The sequence below is a fragment of the Melanaphis sacchari genome, unplaced genomic scaffold (assembly GCF_002803265.2).
Source record: "Melanaphis sacchari strain LSU unplaced genomic scaffold, SCAv2.0 Contig22_pilon_pilon, whole genome shotgun sequence".
NCBI lineage: Eukaryota > Metazoa > Arthropoda > Insecta > Hemiptera > Aphididae > Melanaphis > Melanaphis sacchari.
In genome coordinates this window covers 1,045,571-1,070,732 of record NW_020271107.1, presented here as the reverse complement: position 1 = coordinate 1,070,732, position 25,162 = coordinate 1,045,571, and the positions used below count along the sequence as shown (strand labels likewise).

General features: G+C 29.9%; 1 protein-coding gene across 1 annotated transcript in view; it reads left to right on the top strand.

Annotated features, from left to right (window-relative positions):
- The window catches only part of LOC112594400 (matrix metalloproteinase-2-like), a 46,519-nt gene extending 21,357 nt beyond the window's left edge, over positions 1-25,162 (top strand). The window contains exons 3-10 of the mRNA XM_025339161.1: positions 14,530-14,631; positions 15,176-15,342; positions 19,513-19,659; positions 20,179-20,321; positions 21,179-21,337; positions 21,819-22,232; positions 22,655-22,918; positions 23,535-25,162. Of these exons, the coding sequence (XP_025194946.1) occupies positions 14,530-14,631; positions 15,176-15,342; positions 19,513-19,659; positions 20,179-20,321; positions 21,179-21,337; positions 21,819-22,232; positions 22,655-22,918; positions 23,535-23,887 (1,749 nt within the window). The 3' untranslated portion in view covers positions 23,888-25,162. The remainder of the gene's footprint in view (positions 1-14,529; positions 14,632-15,175; positions 15,343-19,512; positions 19,660-20,178; positions 20,322-21,178; positions 21,338-21,818; positions 22,233-22,654; positions 22,919-23,534) is intronic.

Below are 25,162 nucleotides of genomic sequence, written 5' to 3'. Positions count from 1 at the left end.
TATATATATTTACAAATTTAAAATAATAAACAGATTTACGGTTTTTTCTTTTATTTTTTATCTTTTATAAATAGATACATTATACAATTTTTTGCGTATCTATATATATTGTATATTATAGGTAGTAATTGACACTTTCTACAAAATTCATAACTATTTTTAGGAATAAATTTTAAAAATTCTTTATTCAGTGACTTGGTTTTACCAGATATTTAAAAAATACAATTATATTTTATAACTGTAATGAACTTCCATAAATTTACTATATGTAATTATATTATAATACATTTTTAATGAATAGTGAATAATCTAAAGACGATGTTTTGAATAAAAACTGTCTGAACTCATATTTTTTAATTTTTATTGTGCATTGTACGTTATAATATTATTGTGTAATGTGTATACAACGCAGTGTTGCATGCATGTCGTTGACGATTATTGTTTGTGTCTCATTCACGTTGTATTTATAATAATATAGCACCCCCAAAATGTTTTACACTTGTCCGTCAGATGAAATGATTTAGGGAAGAACGTTGAAAGATTTTTTAACACTCCGTCTACCATACTGCTCAGCACGTTTAAATACAATAACATAAAATATACGCACACATAATATAATAATACCATAGTGGGCGTTGTTCTCGTATATGTAATACGCACACATGCACAAATACACATATATAAACGTGTGTTTACATAGCCACAATAGCTGTCACAATTACCTAGTATTATAATATTTATTATTATTGTTTTTAACCCTAGAGGTGCATGTTTGCGTTCTGTTCCGGCGTCTAATGCAGTAATGCATGTGTATCAAACGTATATTACGCTGCACATTGTACAATATTATGTACTATATTGTAAAACACACACACACACAAATGTTACTCCGTGTTTGTTCTCGTGCACACACCTTTCCGCCAACCACTATATATGCACCTATATTTATGATATTCACTAAATCCTCTGATAACCTGTTCAAAATATTGCAAAATAATTATGAAATACTTATTTAATATATTTAAAAAAAAAAAATGATTGAAACAGTACACGATTCCGGTTTAAAGTTAGCTTCCGGAGCATTTCGATCGAGTCCGATACTCAATATGAAAAAATAAATGCCATGATTCTATTCACAAAACATGTTCAGAGCAATTATTTCGTTACTTTCCATCAAGGTATCAGAGTTAAACACAAAAATGTAATTTTTGATTTTTCCGGGGCCATCCGATACGAAGGCCCTAAAAAATATTAACTCCATAAATTGAAAGTTATCTATATGTATATTACGTATAGAATTAGGCGTATAACTGCCATTCACATTAAATAAATAGCTATTACAATCTGTATGACGTATACAAATTACAAACATCTGGTTCAATGGTGGCCGCATGGGGTACTACATCTACCGTACAAGATATACCTATAGTAGATACGCGCTACACGTATCAACGCTACAGCTATAATAATTCTATACTATACAATTCTGTCCCACTAGCAGCGATGACAGTTAAAGTGAGTCGTATTTATACAAAAACCCATGTTTTTGGGCTTTAAATTTTCGTTACAACAACATTCGTTAAAAAATGAAATATTATGTTTTTTACGGATTTTCATTCATTAGTATACTGCCTAATTTTTTATTAACAACGCAGTAAAATAATTACTATTGTTAAGTACAGTTTAGAATGTTAAGATATCTGCATTTTAGAAAATATTTATTATAATACATTAATATGTACCTATGGGTAGTAATAACGGTATTATGGTTATTCACGGAATTAGCTATTATTTCGCTGTTTATAGCATTTGATGAGTAGTTTTAATCGTAGAACTATAAATTATAATACTATATAAACACTTTATAATAATAATCTTGCGGTGATCATATCGTTATGATTTTGACGAAGAGGATATTTTTATCGAATTCAGATTTTACAATTAGCGAAAATTTTCTAACGAATATGTAATAAAATATATGCAATATGAAATTTCTAAAATATATAAACGATAAGTATGCAGATTGTAGATATGACATAGGTACCGCAGTGCCGTTACACGATACATCGCGTGGAGTATAATATTATTAAAGTAGTGACTCTAACAGTGTGTTTGATAGTTAAAAAGGTATCATATTATGTATGTAGAATAGTGTAAATCGTGTGTGTGAGTGATACGATATATTTATTTAAAGACACGTTTTACGTGTGTAGTGGAGAAAATGGAGATACTATAGCTGCGATTGCGCTCATGCTTTATAGATACACCGATGTGCGCGCGTTACGATTTCTTTAGTAAACAGAGCAGTAAGCCTTTAATACCTGTATTATAATGTGCACTTACGTATATAATTTATTATGATAATGATATAGTGTACATATACGTCCCGTATTGTCACTATAGTCCTTGTAATTTTTCATAACTCTTCCCGCGATCATATTATATGCGATATACACGATTATTTTTGTTGACTACGTATATGTCTATATAACACACCCGCCTAATTTCCTCGGATACCCCTGCTGCACATTACGCTGAGATGAAATGAAATCGATTGTTCGGGGTGATGAGGCATTGAGGCACGTCTCACAGGCGCCACCGTACGTATATGACTTATATATACGTATATATTATTATATATTGTAAAGAGAGAGAGAGAGAGAGAGAGAGAGAGAGAGAGAAAGAAAGAAAGAGAAAGATAAACAGACAGATATAAAGACTCGGCCTACGGGATTACGCGCAGACGATCGTCCATATAAATAATATTGTAATTATATTATGTGTAGTACATTATAATATAATATTATGGTATAAAGACTGCGCTGGAGATCAAAACGGCCATCCGCGTATTTTAAAAATTATGGTTTTATGGTTATAATTATACGTATATTATTAAAATTTTCATATTCTTTAATATAATATGATATGTAATATGTTGCATACTGACCATATTAAGAAGCAATAAGCATGATATATTAGCGTCTTAATTTTTATGTTTTTGTGTAAATATTTTCATTGAGTGCATGCAGTTTGATACGAGTGAAAAATGAAAATAATTTTATTCATTTAACTCTCTCGTGAACTGGCAACAAGGTTGATGAGATTCATAAGTCGTAACGGTTTTCCGTCATTGAATCCGGATAACGATGAATTCGAACAATATTATATAATATTATATTGTATTATTGGTACCTATACGTTTATTTTATATATTATGTGAATCGCGTCCCAAGAACCTATATATGATCTATACGATGGCCGGGGCCGTGTGCCGTTGTAAAAACTACAGTAGATTATCGATGCCAAGTCTAAAAAAAACTTCGCCACCGCTGGATGACCCGAACCTTGTCAAATACGAATGGTAAACGGAAGCACGTTGTATATGACACTATAGTATTATCATTTAAATATTACATCGCAATTTTAAATTTTGCGTAATTTTTTTTAAATATCAAAAAAATAATAAATAAAAATAAAGATATCACGGTTAATGTATCAACTTTCACCGGTATCAACCGTATACCCTAAATTTTTAACCAAACGGATCACTACAAAAAAAACGTTATTTCCTATTCTCGAATTGAAATACGTAATTATATTTCTGTGAAAAAAAATAATATTAGATTAGTCGCTGTTTATTTGATTCACTTCGGGGCCAGATATAGTTCTTGAACATGTTGACAAAATGAATAAATAAGGTGTAAGATCCCAGAATAAAAATATATCCATCGTATATAATATGCAATGAAATAAAATAATTTAATTTGGCTATACATTACTTATACTAATATTCATTAAAATGTATTTATTTATTTAAGTATTCCAAACGTATGTTGTCATTTATCAAAAAAACGAAACATGAAAATTGATAACGATAAAAATAGGAAATATTTTTTTCTAGAAGTATTGTTTTGTAAAAATAATAGCTTCACATTATGTGAAAAAAATAAATATTTTAAATATTTAAAATCGGAAAATGGACTGAAAATTGTAAAAGTGTTATGACCTTAAAAATAGTCATTGACTATAAGTCGTTTGAACAAGAAATGTTTACTTATGTTTAAGTATACCTGTAAATTTAAACTATCCGCAGTATTTTAATAGACAGATGAGTCAATCAACCGCGAGTTCAATAAAGGATGACTACTGAATTTCATAGCTCTGGTTCGTAATCACGATGACAATAAAACAAACGATGTAATAATGTATAATAACGTTAATCATTATATTATTATTACTGTATGTTAATTATTATTACCTCGGTATGCATTGTATGCTGTTGCACATAAGAGCACATAGTCGTCGAAATATATATATACAGAGTGACTGGCTGAATAAATAATGTTATTATTGCCGTGTTCGCGCGCGACACTTGCGATATACACGCGTGACATTATACATATATTTATATATATATGAATATATCATACATAATAAATCACTCCTAAAATTTAGTATTCAATATAATATACAATATACGTAGTACGTATAGATTAGTATACAGGAAGATTCGCTAAACATGCTAACTCCCATTTTTTTTCTTCAATAAAACAATAATTATTCAAAATTTTATTTTTGGAATTCAAGAAATACTCAAGAGCCATATTTTCAATTTACTAAATTTTTTTTTCAAATAACAACCATCCTTTTCTACTGTAAAATCTATGTACATTCATCGCTCCACTCATTATCTAAAATAAGAGTGAGTTAATGTTTGCCGCAAATTTTCCTGAATATAAAACGTATAACCATATATATTATGTATTTACCAATTGATGTTTTATTATTGTTTTATATACTATATTTTCGCTGCTCACGTTTTTTTCACGACAGACGTTTGTATACCGGGCGACTATAGATAGCATGTTTATTTTTTATGATACATAATAATCATGTGTATAAGTATAATTGTATAATATTGCATATATTTAAATTTGTTTTGACCGGCGAGTGACAGACAGAGTGAAGGTTTTCGATTGTCTATATGATACGTACACTATATGTATGTCGTATACGCAGCGTGCGTATAGGTATTGTACATTATGCAAATCTAAACCTATACCTACCGTCGATAGACGATAGACACGCGTCGTGTCCGGACCACTGTTGCGACAGGAAGTGCATGTATATATGCTAGTTTGTATATAATATTATATACGCGTACGCGTGTAATATAATTATATTTTACTATACATGTACATGGTATATATATATATAGGTATACTTCCTTCACCCCTGCCAACCCGACGACGTTCTATGCCCGGACGTGTCACCCCATTAATATTTACATCGATGAACTACTATAAACTATCTTCTACGGTGACTTTTTATACATTACATTATAACGTCTTCCCTTACCGAAAATAATAATAATAATAACACCGCGTACGAATTTTATTTAAAATTTATTGTTTCCCTGTGTACAGCATGACAATAGCTGAAAACCAACGGAATATAATATTATTATGACTTTTGCAAATATATTATAACACAAAAAGCGTGACAGTTTTACCGATGTTCAGTAACATGATCGGAAAACCGAAATAGTCATGTATTTAGAAAGGTTCCGTTGAGAATATGTAATACTACATTTCTTTATATTTAATTATCACTGCATAAAGGACATAACTATACATAAAATATCCAAATAATAAGAATTTTTTTAAATAAAAATGCTCATGAAAGGCACTACATTACAATGATATCTTTTAATCATTAATGGATTAAGATTAATATAATATAATGTGTAATTGTAGGTTTAAGCATAATTATTTACTAGTTAGTTTCAGGATATGAATCGTAGAAACTTGTTTGTTCAAAATTCAAAACAATGATTAAATTAAATCCTACATAATTTATTTATATCATTATAATTTATAATACATTATTATTATTATTATTATTATTATGGTTATTACTATATAAGTAGAGAACGAGGAAAAGTCGTAAGTAGGTAAAATTGTGCAAATATTTGTATTCGAGCATGGGTTTTTTTTCTGATTATTGGGTGTGATTCGTTATTATACGCTCATGTCTCATACAGTCGTACTCGTTGCTCGAATGTACACGATTTTAGATAAAATATTAATAATAGTAATTTATTATACTTTATTGCTTTGCATAGATTTAGTGTCCGAATAGTTATTTCCAGGAAAACAGCGTGTGTTAAAGACTACTACATATAATTATGTATTTTATATGTTCATCGGGCAACTGCAGTGACGAAGACGGTTTTCTATGTTACATATTTTTGACTCATAGTTTTTTTCCTCGAACATTCATTTAGTGAGTCTTTCATTCTTATGCCAATGATCAGTATGGTTATTTACAATAATAATTGTGTTATACATCGCAAATGAAAATCGTATTAATTAAAAAACAAAATCGAACGGCGCATCATATTTTATCTATTAGAAATGTTTTGGGAATCGCGACAATAATAATAATATGTAAGACTTGGAGGTCTCGGCGCTCAATAAGGCTTCACGGTCCACAATGTTTTATTCCTATATAATATGTATATTCATGCATGAATTGCGTTTATGTGTATTAGCGTAAGTATAGTTTAAAATTTAAATCGTTTAAAAATTCTGTTTTCAAAAATCGAAAATCAATTTATTATACGATTTCCAAGTGAGTTCTTTAAAATTAACTCACCCTCTCACCGATAGATTTTTTTTTTACTTCTATAGTACGTAAGAAGTAATAAGTTGATCAACCCGCTGAATAATTTCGTTTGTTTAATTCTCGATATTCTGCCGAAACTTCTCCGTGAGTCGAACGAATATTCTTGCACACGTTCAAGACTTTCAAATCGTTAAAAGTGGAATACATTAATTCTTAATATTATGTTTCCATCACTTGAATTATAATACAATATTTACACATAGATTACATAACTGCAGTGTTGACGGCCAAAGACGTTGCTTAAAATATAAATTAATGTACCTATTATGCGTCTATATATATGTATACGATCATTCAATATTCTATACTAGCCGATTTGAACGATTTTTTTTTTCAGAAAAAACCTGCAGCTGCCACTGACGGGTCATCAATAAAATATAAATATTGTTAAAACTATATGATCGATTTATGATAATAATAACGTGTATAATATTGTATTGTGTTGTATAGGTAATCAATAAAAAAACGACACAGAAAAACATTGGGTGAAAAACATTGTAATTTTAAAGGTACACAAGGGCTAAAAGGCAAAAATTATAATTAATTTCAGTTTTATATTAAATTTCGATTTCAATTTCATCTTTTGATTTTAATTTTTTGTTGCTAATAACAGCTAATAATGTCACTATTACAATACTAATATGATAACAAAATTTTTATGCGACGTCAAACACTGGATTGTTGATATTTTAATTTGATTATTGGCTTAAAAGTAATTTATGTATTTTTTTAAGCATAACACATTTGACATTTTTAACCTTATCGTATTTTTCTGTATCGTTTTTTCTTAGTTTCATTGTAATACGTATAATAAATACGACTATATGTTGTGATGTGACTCAAGGAAAAAAGTTATGTACATGACAGACTTTTCGATTTTGAATTAGGTACCTAGCTAATATAGGTATAATTATTTTATATTTTTATTGTAACATAAGTTTGTTCGAATATTGTAACAAGTATAGATGAGGTTTCTCTTTACCAGTCAACTGGTGAGTATAATAACTTAGTTAACAATCAATAGAAAATTGAATGACACATCTTGAGAGAGAAATGTAAAAGAAAAGCCAACAATAATATTTCCACCAGCCCATTAAAAATTATACGAATTAAATTAATTAAATATAATCCAACAGAATATTATAAGATACAGTGATAAACAATCTGTGCGTAAAGCGATGTACGATAAGCCACGTAAAATGTATCGTGTTTTTGCCACACCAACCAACGAAGCAATATCTCAACTTAAACTGGTAGAAAATTATTTTTGTTTTTTTTTAATGGAAACCATTTTGTTTTTGTTCCAGAAAATGACTAATTTGTTTGTATAATTATTTATGAAAATTTAAATTTCATGACAACATAAAATTAATTTTTAATTAACCAACTTTAATTTAATAAATGTATTTTGTGTCGTCTTATTTTAGTTTATATCATAGTCATAACTCATAATGCAACAATATCATTATTAATATCAAACAATTTTTAATTTAAAAAAAAAAAATGTTTTAACTAAGTTTCCAAATAAAATAAAGTGCAGAAATTTATACATATTCAGAAAAATTTAAGTTTGGCAATGTAGCCAGCCTAAAGAATCGCTTTCAATTGTTAGTTTTTCGGGGCTAAAAAAGAATTCTTTGATAAATTAAATTCGTTTACAATCGTATTGCACCATTTGCACCCCATTTCCCCATAAAATAGATTATTACACACTGGCTATTATTTTTTAGTAGAATTCTTAGAAATGTTGTGTATCATTTTTTATAGTCTATCGGCAAATGAGGCCAAATTATATGGTCGCTTTGATGTCACATAAAGTAAATAATTTAAATAGTTACATAAATAATAAATAACATGAAGATATAACTCATCCAGTTCGTCTTGGCACTCGGAAATCATTACTGTTCAAAAAAAAAAACAGTAGTCCTAAAACTATCATCCCTCGAACTTAGATTGAGATTTGAGAGTGAATAATTATAATGTATTTTTCAATAAAATTAAATTTAGTTCTCGGACGACTGTATTTTTAAAATTTTAACAGTTGTTGAGTACAGGTACCAAAAAAGTTCGAATGGGTTAGACCGTTAGGCGTGTATACCGTTCGACGTCCATTACGCCGGGATACCTATATACAGACAAAATACGAGTATATAATTATTATTCTATTATTATGAAACGATAACAACGAACGCATATTCTCGACTACGTTTGAGCCGCAAGCGCGCCTTCTGGGACGGACCGCGCGCGATCATCAATCTAGGAATATAGGAATACCGGCCGGTCGTGTTCCGGTCGAACGAAAAATAAACGAAGAAAAATAAAATGCCTTAAACTTGCGCCAAGAGTCGTCTTAATAATGCTTTATATTATTGCATGTATCGGTGCACTGCGGTGGTTTCACGATACTATTATTTTATGTTTAGCATTTTTGCACGTGTTCTCCGTCATATGGTCGTCGGCGACGTCATCCGGTATTCCGGTATATTACGATTTACGACAATAACATACGCCGGGGGACCCAGACGATGACAGTCAGTATACGCACTACTACACGCGTCTTATAATATAGTGTATGCATATACATATTTATATGTGCACGGCAGTGGCGTCTCCTTCGGTTTTTTTATCGCAATCTCCTCGGGGAAATTCGACACGTGAGTCACGCGCGACCCAGAATAGTTATGTAGATCATTAAAACGCGAGTCGGAGCTTAATTATAATATAATAAGGCCTTATTGTAATATTCGACTACACAATACGATATACAACAATAAAGCCATCTGACCACAAAGGCGTACAATGATACCTCCGTATACCAGTAATGGCTATTTTGAAGCAAAGGTCTACCTCTCTCTCACTCCCACCCCACCTTCACTAAACATATTCGTGACAACTGATTACTAATTCTATCATGAAATATGTTACGCGTTACCGATTCGATAATATTTCGTATTCTTGCAAACGCTGTTAAAAAAACGTTGCAAAAAACTGTTAGAAACGCTTAAAATTTGAACGAGCGTTTGGAGTCGTACAAGGCCCAAAATGTTTGACAATAATTCTCTGTATACCTAAACTTTAAATAATCATACTTAAATAGTCGTTTGAAATTCAAATCGTATTTATTAAATTTTAGAGAAAAATATCCTATTATGTTGTCATTTAGAAAAGTAAAAAACTTAAAAATAATACCGTTAAAAATAGTTATTCTTAGTTTTTGGTGGGTAACCCATATAAAAAGAAAACAAGACAAGTTATTATATCACGTTTAACTGTAAAATTATATAAATACCGAAATAGTTTTACTCGAATAATAATTTAAAAGTTATGACACCGCGGGGTTTAACCATGAAAATATTTAATTATTATAATTGAAACTTGAAAGTAATATTAAGTGTGATGTTTTCTATACCTTAAACCTATTATAATAATTATTACATTATACACTGTACACGACAAAGGACATCATCAATTATTTTAATGCCATGTCGTATTCTTTTGTATAAAACATCTCTGGCTCGCTGTATTAAATGAAAATAATCTCCAGTGTTATGCCAAAAAATAATGTTATCATCATGTTGTTTCTTGAATCTTTTCGCTTATAGAATATAATAATAGATGCTTACTCAAATAGTTTGTGCTGTCCGACGACTTCCTCAACGGAAGTTCTATGTGATGCGAAGTAACATTAAACCGACCCAACGAACGATTCGACCAGTATTTGGAGAAATACCTGTTACTGCAGACTACAGTATTATGTACAGTCAGCAGATACTTGGTAAATAATATGAATACATTGTATATCATATACTTCGTAGAAAGATCTAATCGAATGACTAAATATTGTGCAATGAAAAAGAATAGAATATGTATATATATATATATATATAATTTAATAATTACAATTTATTATATGACACAGAGGTTTAAAGGTGAACACAAATTTTCTCGGAAAGCATTGACGTTTTGAAATGCATATTTTTACATAATTTAAACTTTTTTTAAAATAAAAACCATATTTTATTAACGTGTAACTAATTACCAGTTATAATTACTTAATAACTTATAAACATTTAAAGTTTTAATGATTGAAGTGAATTTAACACAAGGATCTAAGGTATTCAGCAACATGTTAGTCCACTACTCCGCTCATCATACCATTAAATATTGTACTTCAAACTAATTAATTATTTAGAAAAAAAATGTTTATGACTTTTAAAAAATGAGTATATTATATACTTTTAGAAAAATCACATTGTATGACCTACAATATATTGATTATAATTTGTAATATATAAAATCAAAAACAAACGGTGGGCGCGTGATCAGGATTGGCCTGCAAAATTTAACGTTTTCAATTTTTATTTATAAGCTATTTATGATTTGACTTGTGAAGCACGATTTTTATTAATTTTTTTTCAAACTTTTTTTGTTATTATTTCATCCATAAATCCAATTATTTTTTAAAATTGTTTCGTTTATAATATGAGTATAATGTTTAATTCGTTTTATACGCGTATTTACATATTATCATTGTTTTAAAAGTGTCGATTACTTTTTTCCGGTAGGAATATAATTATCATCCATCCCTTTCCGCTCTCTTGATCGTGATCTAGTCGAAAATAATAGGTATAAGTACCTAACTACAGCAGCTATGTGTAACAACGCGGGCGCCCAGTATGACATAATATAGTATAGTGAAAAAAAATAAAAAAAAATAATAACAATATTATAGACGTAAGAACGATTATCATCTTTATTATTATTATTATTATTATTATTATTATTATTATTATTACAATGAGACGACGACATTGTGTTGCTCATGTATAATAAAAAATAATAATTTGTGTCTTGTGTCACTGTTGACGTCTTGTATATAAACGATAATTTATAGTCTTTCTAACGTTTGTATATAAATATGTCAACAATATATTAATGTATAATAATATAATGTTCTATCGAGAATAGTAATTTTACGTTATGTACGCATATAATATAATATATGGTTCTTAAATATCGTAAATCATTTAATATCTTGATATCGATGCTTTATTGTTACCATCAATCCGTGACGAAAAATCCTACTTCTAGTGTTGATGACCACAGCACGTTGTAATCGCGTTCTATCGCTACCCATTTTCAAAATATTTCAAGTACTCATCTAACAAAAATCCAAATAAATACACAATTAATCATATTTAAGCAATTTGTAAACATTGTTCACTAATATTTGACAATAAATGAATGTAAATTATTAGATCAACGTACTATACGGAGTGTACCAACCTTTTACTCTGCATGTAGACACTCACTATTTCATTAAACGCCAACATTTTTGAAAATATTTATTTTACATTATTTTAAGTCATTACAAATTAACGTTTTTTGGAAAAAAAATATGTTGTAGCTACCTATTATTTTTTATCGTTAACTTTTATTTACGTTTCTAATCATTTGAATAGCAACAAACATTTTTAAATTCATATTCCGAAGCAAAATATATTATATTATATACTTATTAAGTATTTAGATCTATACAGATTTTGGACTTATTAAGTATAACTTTGATAAGTGGAGTAGTGACTCAATATTTTGCGGAGTACGAGTGTACACCACTCCATTATATTCATCTTTTATTTTAAATACTTTTAGATAGTTAAAAAATTAAAAGAATATAATAATAAAAAAATAAAAAAAATTTTTTAAATATAGTTTTTTTAACGATTTGAAATAATGAAAAAAAAATATTTTCAAAAATACTAATAGTTTTTTAAATAATGAATATCTTACATTAAATAGATTATCCAGTATATAATACTATTAATACGTTTAAGTTTTTGTGGTATAAATGTCATTTTGTCAAAATGTGTTAAATATCTACCTTAATGAACTGATCTTAACATACCTATTACACCTGCGTATAAGAGGTACATTTATCAATATGTTTATCTTAACGTAACCTACTCATTATTTTGATTTGATAACTTCATGTTATATATTGACGTTATAAATGCACAATTTAAGAATCGATTTGGCTTTACATGTGTGATATATTTATTAGAATTTAATAAAACCACTGAATCATTAAATATGTATATTATTTTTTATATATAACCTTGACCAACATTCTAAACACGGTGACTCGATATATAGTTAAAACAAAAATACTATTTTGTACACCTTATATTTTTACATCTATCCTACAACCTTTTATAAAAAAAAATAACATGATTTTTATTCAAATCCAAATCTTTATTTGCCCCAAAAATTCTTTTAGCATTGCATAAATCCACCAACGTGATTATTATCTCTCAAAAGAAATTATTTATTTATTTTTACAGAACTGTACAAGGTAAACGTTATATTATATTTTTTATTATAATTTTGTTTGAGTTCTTATATTTCATGTATCAAACTTTTCAAGGATTAACTATTCAGTACAATATTATATAAATAATATAACACAAAATCATTAACTTGTTTTCAATATTCTGTCATAGATATTTGTATCAACTTTTTTTTTTTTAGTTTTTTCCGATTAATTTAATCGTTTTAAGAATAACCATGTGCTCATCGTTGACACATACCTAAACTGTTTTTGGAATCAAACTAATTTGCGACCTATATAATGAATTTTGTTTTTATTACGAATTTGTATGAGATATTCAGGTAATTGCGTCATGAGATAATAAACGCAAGTTCGATATACCAAGTATCAATAATAATTCAAAATTCTGTATTAATAGTCGTGAAAAAATGACTCGATCATTTTAATATATTCATACTTAAAAAATAATGATAACTCGCCACACAAGTTAATGAATATTTTAACCTAACTTAAGTTAGATAAGTGAGTAAAATCCTCTAAATTAAATAATATTTATACAATTTGTGTGTGTGTGTGTTTGTATGTCATATTGTGATGTAGAAATAATTTTCAAGAATTTAAATCTATTTTATTGAAATGTTTACTTTACTTTTAATCTATAGTTAAGTATATTCGCATCAATAGGGAATGCAGTTAACACATGATAATGATTTTGAAACGCAATAGTATGATGATTCCCTTATATTTTTATATTTAGTTCAGATTTTACTACTGTTTAATGTTTATATATTTCAAATAAAATATTTATAGTACTTTGTTTAGTTTTATTCTATCATAAATTGACTACCATTATTTGTATAATAGGCATGAATAATACTATACATTGATATACTCGTATATTATGTATACTCTATTTTAACAAACTTCTACTTAACGAAACTCTCAATATAACGAAATATTTTATGAAACCATAACATTTTCATTTAAAAACTTTCTGCTTTACAAAAAATACTTAAAAAATTCCTTTTTAGTAATTTTTTTTTTTTTTTTTTTGCTATTTTTCCATGCCATTTTTGTTGTTATATATTTATAAAATACACACTCGTTATTAAAACTTATTTAAATAAGTGCGACTATTTTTATAGTTAGTCATAAGTCAGAATGGTACAAAAGTTGTTCAACAGGATATCAAAAAGTCTTCGACGACATAAAATAAAAAAATACATTTTAATTTACATATTTAATAAAATTCAAATGTATTTTTTATTTTAATTATTAATAATATTATACGTAGCTACATACTAAGTATTACTATATTTGCAGTATACATTTTTCTTACAAAAAAATTATTTTTTTAGCGAAATTTCTATTTAACGAATTTTATCAAAGAACAATTAAGTTTGTTAAATAGAGGTTAGAGGTTACACTGTATATTTATAATGATTAATGAGTTTTTTCAAAATATGTACGTTAACATATTATTGGACTATTATTTATGACATTTTTTTTCACAGCATGGGTATTTGATGAAATTCGGTTACTTGCCAGAATCAGATCTAGAAACGGGCAACTTGAGAGACGGAAATCAACTACAGGATGCTCTGCGGACGTTGCAGGTATATACAATACAATATATATTATATATGCATAAATACAATAATAATACGAAATATATTATATCGTACATTATTATGATTCAATTTATAAAAACAGGAAGCATATTTACTTTTTGAGAATGATAATATTTTATTGACAGCGAATAGTACTTATAATTTAAAAAATTATATACGCACGAGCAAATTAATGATTATTTGTACTGCCTTAATTTTTTTTATCCGTATCTAGTCGTGTGGGTGTTATAATTGTGTCGTTAATTTCTTAATTTTCAAAAATAATAATTAGATTGATTGACCAAGCATTCCCACTTACATTTTCCCTTTAATAATTTATATATTCAAATTCTAAATTTTAAGTCTACTCAAATATCATATTTTTCTATCATTGCTATTCTCTATAATACTAAACGAGTGTCGTATGGTGATACTGCTTCAAAGTTACAAGAACGATAATTATATGATATATTTTACAATTAATGACAATAATAACACAGTAAACACACTCTAGACTCTTTTTATTAATTATTTCCAATATTTTTATAAGACGTTTGGAAATATTCCTGTCACCGGTAAAATGGATGCAGCCACTAAAGAGTTAATGAAGAAACCGAGATGCGGCGTTCCCGATTTGTCACCGGCTGCGGGTCAGCGGCGGACTAAACGTTACACTCTGCAAGGTCAAAAATGGCATCACGTCAACCTGACGTGGAGGTGAGCGGAATTAAGTCTATTATAAATTTTTCACAGAGTGTAGATACTCAAGTACACATAATACGTGAATAAATATATTTTATGTATATATCGTTAATAATACTATAAATTAGCTAGTTATTTGATTAACGTGTGATTTAAAAAAAAAGTTAATTCCTTTTAAAGGTATCCAAATCCAATGTTTAACCTGTTTAAAGCTGTGTTGGAATATATAATGATTATAATTTATTTTAAAAAAGTGCTATTTTGAAAATAATGAATTTCAACTTTCAACAGTTTTGAATGATATAAGTATATAAGTATATAACCATAGTAATTTATTCGTTTATACTACGTTACTGAATTACGCCAACGTCGTCTATTGACTACTACAACCACCAATCGCGTGTTTTCCGTCACCGATCGCATAAACAACGAACGCTAGACAACGAATCATATTCATTATTCACAATATTTAATTAACTTACAACTAGCAACGATAATGTAAATTATAATGTATAAATAGTTCAGTCTTAAAGTCTTGGTTTCAATATAGTTTATTGTAAGGTACAACAATCCAATTAAATAATACCAATACTCAATAGTGGCCTCAAAATACGCATAATTACATTGTTAAAAAAACTACAATAATACTATTTTCATACAAAAAAAAAAAAAAAATTGAAGACCTAGGTACTTGGCAAAAGGGAAAATTTTGATGGATGTTGGAGCCGGCGTGTTTTTAATATAAATATTTGCATCACGGCATAAATTTTAACAGGTTACTATAAGATATAGGTAGTCATAAATTTAGATAATTTTATTTTTATTATTAAATATGGAAAACTTTAAAATCACATTGTACTCAAATTTCAAAAACTATTTTTAAAAGTTATAATTAACCACATTTTTTAAGTATTTTTAAATATATTTTTCTGATGTTATTTAAACCAAATTCAAAAATGGGAGTCCTATAGTAATCCAAAATAGCTTGCATTTTTACCACTTTTGACATTCTAAATTATCTAGATCTATTTTTAATTTTTTAACGATTTCGTAAATCATTCATAAATCATAATCACGCATAGATTTAATTACGGTTCTTAACCGTATGACGTATGATTGCGTTAAGCAAAGATAAAAATAATCATAGAACTATTAAAATACAAATAAAACATAGATTGTAGATACCTAGCTAACTAAATACTAATTAAATATCAAAATTTGTGTTAAGCCGAGTTAGGTGTTCCTCAACGAGATTGATAGATGTATGACAAATATACAAGTAATGATAAGTACCATATTAGGTAAACGACTTTTAGTATACTATAACGATTAATAGGAAATGTTTAAAAGGTCCATGTCGCTGGCACCCCCCATTTTGAATTTTGGATTCAAACCCAGGGCGATCGTTTGTGCTTCGTTAGTGCTTTAAACCCCGTCGTTAGTGCTTTATCCCTTCCAGAGTTATTCGCATTTCATACAGGGGGTGCCGGAAACATGCCAGCACCCCCCATTTCGAATTTAGACTCCAAATCAATTTTAATCGTTTGTGTTTCGTTAGTGCACGTTAGTGCTTTAAGCCCCGTCATTAGTGCTTTTTCCTTTTCAAAGTTAATCGCATTTCCTACAGGGGGTGCTGAAAATGTATTAATTTGAGTCCAACCCCCCGATTTTTGTCTAAAAATCTTCAATATAATGAGGCAAAGATGATCCTTAGGTACATTCTAGTTAAATCTCGTTGTTTTGGAGTTTAATAACTTTTATCTAAGTTTTAAATTTTTACAATTATTACGTTAGTATTACACATTTTAATTTAATCTCCTGTATATAATATTATAAAAAACTACAAAACCTATAAGTATAGGTATTATTGGTCATGTATTTTTTTTCTTTACTCAAACAAGCATAAAATTTCATAGGTAACTCATGCTAATTTCATAAGTATTAAATATGTACAAAATAATTATTATTTAAGTTATATAAGTAGTAAGGTACCAAGGTGAGTTTTTTAGAATTTTTACAAGAAGATTTCCAGTTTTATCTATCACTGGTCTAATAGACATTATCGATATTTTTCCATATCATAAAATCATATGTAGAAATGAATTTAATTTGAGCCATTAAACTATTAGTGGAATAAAGCATAAATCTGAAACTAGAAAAAAAATACATTTTCTTTTTTTACGTAATAATTGTAAAAATTTAAAACTTAGATAAAAGTTATTAAACCCCAAAACAACGAGATTTAACTGGAATGTACCTAAGGATCATCTTTGCCTCATTATATTGAAGATTTTTAGACAAAAATTTGGGGGTTGGACTAAAATTAATACATTCTCAGCACCCCCTGTAGGAAATGCGATTAACTTTGAAAAGGAAAAAGCACTAATGACGGGGCTTAAAGCACTAACGTGCACTAACGAAGCACAAACGATTAAAGTTTGTTTAGAGTCGAAATTCGAAATGTGGGGAGGGGTGCTGGCATGTTCCTGGTACTCCCCTGTATGAAATGCGAATAACTCTGGAAAGGTTAAAGCACTAACGTGCACTAACGAAGCACAAACGATCGCCCTGGGTTTGAATCCAAAATTCAAAATGGGGGGTGCCAGCGACATGGACCTATGTTTAAAAATTAATTGAATCTAATCTAGTCATTTGCTTAGTATTAGAAACAAAATGTTGAGTATGTAATTTTTACCAACATCAATAAATTGCCCAATTTACAACTGAAATAAAATATCAAAATAAATCAAAAAATTATATCCATCATAAATACATAGAGTAAAAATCGATTAAGCACCTATATCTACCTCAATACGGGATGTCAATGACGACCGTGATATGACGATATATATTTATGTGATGCCTTATGAATTGATATTTTATCCGCTTCTATAGTTCATATTATACGCCTATTAATTAATAATAATAAAAAAAAAGTTATTAAAATAATTATAAAAATAAAAAACAACAAAACGCAATGGATATTCAGAGTTACTCACTCAATTTGGATGTGATGTGTTCACATTGGCGCCACCACAACCTCCTTGAGTGAGCGACTCGAGAATCTACATGCTCGTCGCTGAGAGCAACATGCAATACGCTCGTGGATTATTTATGTTGGAATAACACTACAACACGACAATATCGACTAACGACGCGGCGTAGACTATATTTTTCATTCGTGTCTACGTTTTATCATAATTTGTATTGTGAATAGCACTTGCAGTCAATTGAGATCTAATATAAAACAAAAATCGTGTATTTAAAACGATAAAAAAAATAGTGTTAATATTACCCATATATTCAGTCTTATTGAGATGTAAAATACTTGAGTAAAAGTGTTCAAACATTCTTTAAGTACTCAAAAACTACGTATTTTAAATACTTTATCAATATATCTATCGATTTGTATTAAAATTCAAATATTTTTCTTCGTAGTTTACACATTTTTTATTAAATCACGGGAGAATCAAACTCCTTTTCAGGCCCATCGGACCTATAGGATTCAAGTATGGGGCGCTGCCAAAATTTCCAATCTAAACCGCATCCAAAGATTTCAATCTAAAACCTCATGTACAATACTAAAAGCGCCATTCTATGTTTTTAACCACACCCTCCACACTGACCTCAAAATATCTTTTGTCTCCGAACTAGCCAGAACACTGTATAAACGTTTCAACACCCGACTAGCCCACCATAAGAATCCCTTAATCTCCGGTCTATCTTCTGCTTCTATTCCAGGCAATCCTATTAAAAGACTTAAAAAACAGTGGTGTCGTGACCTATTAGCCTAATTAAATTTATATTCATGTCGTAGTACCTCCGCTGAGAGGCCTCTATAGCCGTCAAATCTGTCTCTTGTTTTTTTATTTATTTATTTATTTTATTTTTATTTTTTTAGGTATACCATCAATTATTCTTATTGATCTTATTTTTATAACAGATTGAATAAATAAAACTTATATAAAAAAAAATATTACGGGAGTGTAAAGTGTAAATATTATTATGATTCCTATCAACACACGTTATATCACCGATAGGCAATAATATATTACATTATTATTTTACTTATTTTTGTATTGACTATTGACATTACGTACATTATCAGATTTATGTGATACGCAATTTTATGCAGTCCAATAATAAACAATAATATAATAATCGGTGTTGTTTATTTTTTTTCAGTTTGCGGACGAGGCGCTTGGATAAGGTAGATCACGGATGGGTGAGGTCAGACTTGAACAGAGCGTTTCAGGTGTGGTCCAAGTATTCTAAACTTACATTCCGGGAAGTTAACAGCGAATCTGCAGACATATTGGTGTTTTTCGAAAAGTGAGTGTTGATGGACGCTGTCTTAGGTAATATTTATGCATTATGTAGCGCGCAATGTATAATACCTATGTATCATGTGTGTTTACATTCTGGGATGTAGAGCTGGAGAAATCAAAATTTAATATAAACAGTGTTTGAAAAAAAAAAACCTTAAATTTTAAATCAAAATTGATTATTTTTTAAAACAATTTATTATACATCTACATGAGTTATTTCGTCGTAAATATTAAAACTATATTTAATTTAGTTTGTATAATGTGATAAGTTATCAATTTGATTATATTTCATCGTTATAACTGCAAATCGCGTAATTCCATAACAACGCGTAACCAATGAAATCGGATAATCGAAAAAATGTAATACTCGATTCATTACATATAAATTTCATATCTGTTTTATAATTTTTGAACTTTTGACATATATTCGTATATATTGCACATAGCACGCGTAGCTTATAAGTTATATTAATATTATAATATAATCTGAATATTCTAAATCATCTTGATATATTTAATTCAGAGGCTACCACGGCGATGGATATCCATTCGATGGACCTGGTCAAGTGTTGGCTCATGCATTTTTCCCGGGCACCGGACGAGGGGGTGACGCTCATTTCGACGAGGAGGAAGAATGGCTGGTGGCAGACAAGACGAGCAAAGATGGTGAGTACTAGAAAACGACTTCACTTAACGAGTACACGTGGGTGTTTGTATGTTAAAAAATAAGTTTCAATTCCCCTTGTGATAAAACCACTTATAGTATATAATAGCTTTTACGTATAGTAAATTTTAATGACATAAATAAGAAATAACTTAAAATCCTTCAGACTTTGTCTTCCCAAATTTCCATCCAATCCTCGAAGAGTATTGATAGGTACTCTATTCAGTTTTTTTTTTTCTGTAATTTTGAAAACAATCTCAATAATAGTATATTATTAAAAGACAAAAATTTATTAGACTATAATTATTTTCGTGATACCTAAATAATATAGGTAAGCAAAATTAATTTATATAAACACAAATTAGTAGTTTTATATAATTAATATTTCTAGTAATTTTTAACAGTGTAGGTATTACAATATTGTTTCAAATACTTACATCTGGGCACTAATTACAACTTTGCACATGAATCAGTTGCAACACAATTTAGCTTATATATATATATATTATTTACTATTCTGTGTCATAATATTAATGCAAACACTCAGTTATAAAAAAATCATAGGTTATTTACCTCGTCTATACTCTTATTTAGAAGGGTTTATTTAATAATTTAGACCCTGCGTGCAAATGATATATATTAAAAATTAATTTCAATAAAAAACCTCGTATCTTGCTTAAATAATATGTATATAAATATTTCGTCAACATTATGAGGACAAATTATTTATGCGATTGCAATTTGCAGTGTATGTCTTGAAAGTCTTATTTTTTATGTCTATTATATTATTTAATATCTGATAAACTTACGTACGTTAATATTATGAACTATTTAAAAACAACTGTTTACGTATCTACAGGAACCAGTCTGTTCAGAGTGGCTGTACACGAATTCGGACATTCACTCGGTCTTTCACACTCGTCGGTACAAGACGCGTTGATGTTTCCATGGTACCAGGATCTTCAATCCGACTTTGAACTTCCCAACGACGACCGTATCGGTATACAGGTCCTTTACGGTAAGTGTATACTGCAATTTCACTGCAAAATTTGCGTACATCCTTAAGACTATAAAAATCAATTATTACTTATAGATTATAATAATCTTTTTCCGAATTAATTAATACGTCGCACTTTACGTTATGATAACATTTATCTCACCGGACTCTCATACGACAGATGCATCGGAAATATTATTAATTATTATTATTATTTTTTATTAACCTTTCAATATTTAGTTTATGTTTTTAGTACTATTCATAATACAGTTCACTAATAGTGTTTAATTAAAAACCATCAAATATATAAATACATTGAAAACAGAAGAAGCATTTAATTATTATTATGAATTCTAAAAAACTACGTAGTTAATTAATGTAATTATTACAATTATTTACTTTAACCAAAATAACAATATAATGATTTTCGATATCTTGAAGAAAATAACAACTACAATTTTTTATCCATAATATTAATTATTTATTAATTTCTTTTAAATAGGTGCGAAAGATGACAAAAGTTGGGGTGACATACCGGTTTACAGACCTACTTCGCAGAGACCGATTCTTTCAACAACTGTTCCGGCTACAACAGCGGTTACCAGATACTCAACCATGGCCAGTGATACTACACCGGAATACACTACCAGCAGGACAACGCCACCGAGAAGACCGGACGTTGCAGTAGTCGTTGACGAAAAACCAGACTTTTGCAACACGTCCTTTGATGCAGTTTCGATCATACGGAAGGAGACATTCTTCTTCAAAGGCAAATATACGTGGAGATTAGGCACAAAGGGACTATACGCCGGATATCCGGCTCTGATCTCCAGGTTGTGGTACAACTTGCCCGAAAATATGACTCAGGTGGACGCCGTATACGAAAGACAAGACGGCAAGATTGTGTTTTTCATAGGTTAGTAAAATAATTTTATTACAACGTATTGACAAGTTCAGACATTTAAAACATATATATATATATATATCATAACATATCTTATTATTTTTTCTAAGAACAACAAGACTTCCTATAGCTGGAGGCATAATTATTTTCAAAATTAACTTTTTCTACAATTACAAATACGAAATATGATATGCTCATAACTTACATCTTAATCTACGATTGAAAACTTTATCAATAAATTAACTCCTATAAATATCAACTATTTGCGTCTTTACACGTCTCGCTCCCACAATTCGTAGAAATGTATATAATATGTTACTTATAAAATAACATCCCTTCCTGTTAAAATTTCTAGGACACACCACTGAATATGTATTTTTTTTACCATAAAATAATTTAGTAAAATTTTCACGTATTGGTTATTTTCCGCGCAGGTCGCAACTATTACGTGTTCGACGGCAACAATCCACTGCCAGGATACCCGAAACCGTTGACGACGCTCGGGCTACCCGACGAATTGGACCATGTGGACGCGGCAGTCGTCTGGGGTCACAATAGCAAAACGTACATATTCAGCGGCACCATGTACTGGAGGTGCGACGATGAAACGAACCAGATGGAGCTGGACTACCCGCGGGACATGTCCATATGGCGAGGCGTGGGATACAACATCGACGCGGCGTTCCAGTGGCATGACGGTGAGCGGAACCACGATAATTATTTCTGAATTATACCAATAATTTTCGTAATTATTTGTACCAACTACTCCAGGGCTAGGCAAATGAAAATTCTATAACCATTTAGTTAAATTTCAAATGCATAGCTTCTGAATTTTAAGTCGGGTGTCTGCGGCTGGTGTGTCTGACAAATATTCACCATGCTGCAGTGCAGAAACAGAATTATAGCTGTACAAATATTCGGTGTTTAGTACTTGTTATTCGCCACCTCCCCGTGGGTCATCGATAAAGTGATTATACACGAGTCAAAGAAATGTGTGTCATACGTGTTTGCGAGTCACGGAAACCCAGCATGGCAATGGCGGGTAGTGAACAATTTCAGTCGCAAGCGACGTAGTTTGCTGAAATTAACTGAAATAGTCTCCACGCATTAGCGCAATATAGTTCAGTAGGAAACAGCTGTATGATGTAATATCTGCAAACACGAAATAACCGCAGATATAATGCATGATCGATTTAAGTCAAAATTTATATATTTGTATTTATTTGTTACCTATATCGATTAAGACTGAAATTGTATAGCGAGTTGGTACTTCCGACTGATAAATAATGGCAACACGAAATTTGTGTGTTTTAGGCGCAACGTACTTCTTCAAGAACCGCGACTTCTGGAAGTTCAACGATCTCAGGATGCGCGTCGAACAGGAGGAACCCAGATCGATCGGCGAGTTCTGGTTTAACTGCACCGCGACGCGAAGTGGTGGAGGCAATGGTGACCGGTGGCCTGTCACCAAAAACAAGGGCCGGACGACCGGTCAGAAGGGCACCGGAAGCCGTGGTGGCCGATTTCAAACCGCCGACGACAAACCATCCGGCGCTGACGACGTAGATTCTTCGAGGTCCATCGCCACGGATCGTACGCCACCGCCGATCGTGACGTGGTCGATCACGGTGGCGTCGCTCGCGACAATCGCCCAATGGATGCGGTGAGAGTCACCGCGCGAAAAACCGTATCGCGTATGATGTATTTATAAAGTTATAATTATTGTGATGTATAAATGTATAATTGTTCGCGACGTCCGGCAAAGTGCCGGTCGTCAAGTGCGACGACTTCGAGATAACGAAAATCGCGATTTCGTCCGAGTCATTCGACCAAATAATAATATAATACAATAACTGATGTGTCTGGTGCGACTGCCGCAGAGTTTATTTGGGCCTGGAAACGAGATGAGCGAGAGACAAAAGAAAACATTCGGTTTTGTTTTACTGGCCAACTGCAGTGTCAAATTTCGGGTGCAATAAGACTTGCCGCCGCGGTGATAAAACAGTTCAGTGATTTGGTGTAGATAATAATATACTATAATATATACTTTAATACGTCCAATAATACTCGTAATCCTCCCATCATGATTTTATTTTGTTTTAAAGTCTTCTTCAGCCGTGAGTACATGTGAATAATAATATATTTTTAATATTTGAATAGTTGTACAACTTAATCTAGCGTATAGCGTACGTCCAAATGGTGTGGCAGTATTTTTCTCTGATCGACCCTTAAAATTCAATGATTCTTCCCATCGTGTTTATTACGCTTTGATCAATTTTACAAATTATTGATATTGATAGATCAATATTAATTACCTACTAAAATTTTCAGTTCACCACTTAGCCTCCATATCTTTCTAACCCGTTATCATGGACTTACGTATCTGTCATCTTTAAATACATAAAGTCAAATAACTCAAAAATCATTCGTTCAAATTTTGATTTTTATACGTCAACATATTCAATAGAATTATCCGCTAAATAAATTACAGATAACTGGAAGGATTTCCATTTGATCAATGAAAGTTTAAATATCCGCAGGAAAATTCTTAAATAATACAAAAATGTCAATAATTTAAAAATATGGTCTTTGAGTGTAAATATATTTAAAACCTCAAAAATTTAAATTTTTAATAACTATATTATTGATGAAAAAAAAAGGTGACTATGCTTACTGATCAGCCTATATTTCCAAAAATAGTAATAAAACTGCACCCCTAATCACCTGTTCACAGTAAGCATTTTTGGGAAATTTTAATAAAATGCTATTCCGATCGTGTTTTTAGACCTTTAAACAAATCACTCCATCTTACGAGGTACAGTAGTGTTGTGACTACATTTTATCGTCATCAAACTCTACGTTATTTACAATGTCTAATGAATTTGTGATATTTTTTTCTAACAACATTATTATATTATTAAAAACCTACATGTATAATTGTA